Below are 3085 nucleotides of genomic sequence, written 5' to 3'. Positions count from 1 at the left end.
TTAAAGAATAAACTTTCAATCAGGCTGAATGTGTCCTTCCAATGTCTATGTGTCCCCATACGAAGAGCTCAATAAATGTATTTATAGGGCATTGTTTATTTAATAGGATTTAGACCATATATGTCTTGAACAAATAATCAACCACGTGCTTTGTAGAAGCTGGATAGCAATGTTCCACAGTCTGAGACAGTATTGAATTTTATGCAACCGGCTTATAGCAGTATTTTTAAAAAGTGAATCCAATATTATGAATGCACCATGGAGTACCATGTGACCTGGTGAGCTGCCTCTGCTGTCAGCATTGCTCTAGATAACACATGCTGCAGCCAAGCACAAAATCGGACATGCCCGATTGATTTTTTCTTATTCACTAAGCTAACAAAAGCACCCAGCAAACCCAGCCAGTGTGCACGAACTTTTATTCACTGATAAAGGACTCCAGACTTCATAGCAGAAATCTAATTTTGGATGAAAGCAAATTAAAATGTTATTCCCTGGGAGCAAGTATTTTAGTATATATTTAGTTTATCCACCCATAGGATTAGATACAATATTAGCTGTCCTAAGGCATTATTCTGCAGCCACAGAATCAATTGTTTTTTTTGTTTTTTAAATTGTAGGCTATTAATGGCAGTTTTGCACAACGATTAATTATTTTTCACAAGCTGTTTTTGTACCTGGATCTGGATTTATTTCATAGAATATCTGTATGAGCATCAGTATCTATTAGTGATATGCCACTGAAACTAGACTCTTCAAGATATCTTCAAGGCATCTTTAAGGTAGGTTGATTTAATCTTTAGCCTCTTAATTTAAACTGCATAGTAGTTAGTATTCAGTTTGGCAATTTACAGGCATTTTCTAAGGTTAGATGTTTTTAAAGACAAATATCATCAGTATGTGACCCTCTGGCTATTGTTGAACTGCTGGCACATGCACCGGAGGTTGCAGTTTTACAGGGACTGGATGACAGCAGGCTGGCCGCGTCTCATTTTAGAGAATAAAAAAATGTACATTTTTTTTCAGACATGACAGCTTGAATATGGGGGACTGGAATTTGCTGGGAAGCATACTGGAGGAGGTGCACATCCATTCCACCATTGTCGGAAAGATCTGGCTGACAATTCTTTTTGTATTCCGGATGCTTGTCCTTGGGGTGGCTGCCGAAGATGTCTGGGATGACGAACAAGATGAATTTATTTGTAATACTGAGCAACCAGGCTGCAGGAATGTTTGTTATGACCAAGCTTTCCCAATCTCACTTATCAGGTACTGGGTACTGCAAATTATATTTGTCTCTTCTCCATCCCTTGTTTACATGGGCCATGCACTGTACAGACTGAGGGCTCTGGAAAAGGAGAGGCAAAAGAAGAAAGCCCAACTTAGAGCAGAGCTGGAGGAACTTGAAGTGGTTGTTGATGAGCACAGAAAACTGGAGAGGGAACTTAGGAAATTAGAAGAACAAAGGAAAGTAAACAAGGCTCCATTGAGGGGGTCCCTATTACGCACATATGTTCTGCACATACTGACAAGGTCGGTAGTAGAAGTTGCTTTTATGATAGGGCAGTACTTGCTGTATGGATTTGACCTAGACCCCTTGTATAAATGTTCACGGTCCCCTTGCCCTAATATAGTGGACTGCTTTGTCTCAAGACCAACAGAAAAGACTATTTTTATGGTATTTATGCACAGTATAGCAGCAGTGTCATTGTTCCTAAATGTTTTAGAAATCTTCCATTTAGGCATTAGAAAAATAAAGCAGGGGCTTTCTGGTAAATCCAATGCTGAGACAACAGAGGATGAAATAAGCAGCTGCAAGTCCAAGAAGAACTCTATGCAGCCTGTTTGTATCATGAGCAATTCCTCCCCAAGTAAGATCATCCCCTTGTCTTCAAGTGGCTACAAACTGCTGCCTGATCAACAAATGGATCCGGTAGGACTACCAGCTTACTTGCCCCCATCCCAGGACTTTAAGGAGGCACAAATGATGAGTGATCAAAATCATTATGGGAAAGTTCTTGCCCCTGACAAGCATAGGAAAACTGCAGACCATAGTTGCACTGAGCATCAGCAGCAGGGAAGCCATTGCAAGCAAATCCTCCACTCTGCAGAGCCCCACAGGATACCCAATCACACTGACCACTACCATGGGCACATGACACACAGGATACCCACAATTCAGCCTACCCCTGCCCTCCAGAAGCGCAATCTGTCCTCCAGCAGTGAAGATTCCCAAAAGAAACTTAAACACAACACCTGTTTGGGCTCAAAAAGTTGCCTCAAAAGCCAGCATTCCCTGGATCAGCCCAGGCACAGTTCTGTGCACCCACTAAGGTCATGTCTGCACTCCAGCCACATGGAGCTTCACTCTGCACTACGAAAGTACAGCAGGGTTGGCAGCTGCAAGGACTTTGCTGAGGATCGCAGTGATTCTGCAGACAGTGGACATAGAAAAGTGAGTTCTACATCCAGGGGATTATCCGAGAGCAGACTGATCAGTGACACTGAGAGTTTGGACTCTAGAAATGGCTCTGGCTCTGAATCTAGAAGGAGAGACGATAGTCCAAGCATCACTCCACCTCCACCATCTGGTCGCAGGATGTCAATGGCAAGTAAAGCAGCCAGCCCTGGGCTAATACTGGCCAGTGGTTCCCACTCTCAGTCTAGGCACCCTCATTATCATTATTACATATTACAAACAGTAAACAAAAATCCCTTAATAAAAAGGTCATAGAGTTAAAAGCATCATATTGATGCAATGTGATGAGTTCTTAGGCCTATGGCACAACATGGGGCAGGTTTTAGGCATTTGTCCACAATGAAAACATCCATATTGTTACTTTCTCTGTGCCTCATATAGAGTTAAATGTCTGTCTTTTGAAACAGCACACGTGCTGTTTGCTTTTTAGCAGACAAAACACCAGAAACACATGCCATTGTCACACATAAGGTGTACAGAACATGTTCTGTCTATGGCAGATACCAGTAGTGACAGACATCCTCTTATTTCTGAATTTGTCTACCTGCCATTGTTAGTGTCTGCCATTCCCATACAGTTTTGAAAATGGCATCTTTGTTGTTGTTT

At 41.9% G+C, this 3085-nt stretch overlaps 1 protein-coding gene across 1 annotated transcript; it reads left to right on the top strand.

Moving 5' to 3' along the window:
- Positions 1-1038: 1038 nt before the first annotated feature.
- gja10 (gap junction protein alpha 10) lies at positions 1039-2734 on the top strand. Its single transcript, XM_018094017.2, has one exon. It carries the CDS (start codon positions 1043-1045, stop codon positions 2732-2734), a length of 1692 nt encoding a protein of 563 aa, XP_017949506.1. The 5' UTR covers positions 1039-1042.
- Positions 2735-3085: the final 351 nt, after the last annotated feature.

The sequence above is a fragment of the Xenopus tropicalis genome, chromosome 5 (assembly GCF_000004195.4).
Source record: "Xenopus tropicalis strain Nigerian chromosome 5, UCB_Xtro_10.0, whole genome shotgun sequence".
Classification (NCBI taxonomy): Eukaryota; Metazoa; Chordata; class Amphibia; order Anura; family Pipidae; genus Xenopus; species Xenopus tropicalis.
This window is presented reverse-complemented; position numbering and strand designations above follow the sequence as displayed.

Excerpts from the sequence above, each read along its gene's own strand:
- gja10 (XM_018094017.2), top strand. The coding sequence starts at position 1,043 with ATGGGGGACTGGAATTTGCTGGGAAGCATACTGGAGGAGGTGCACATC.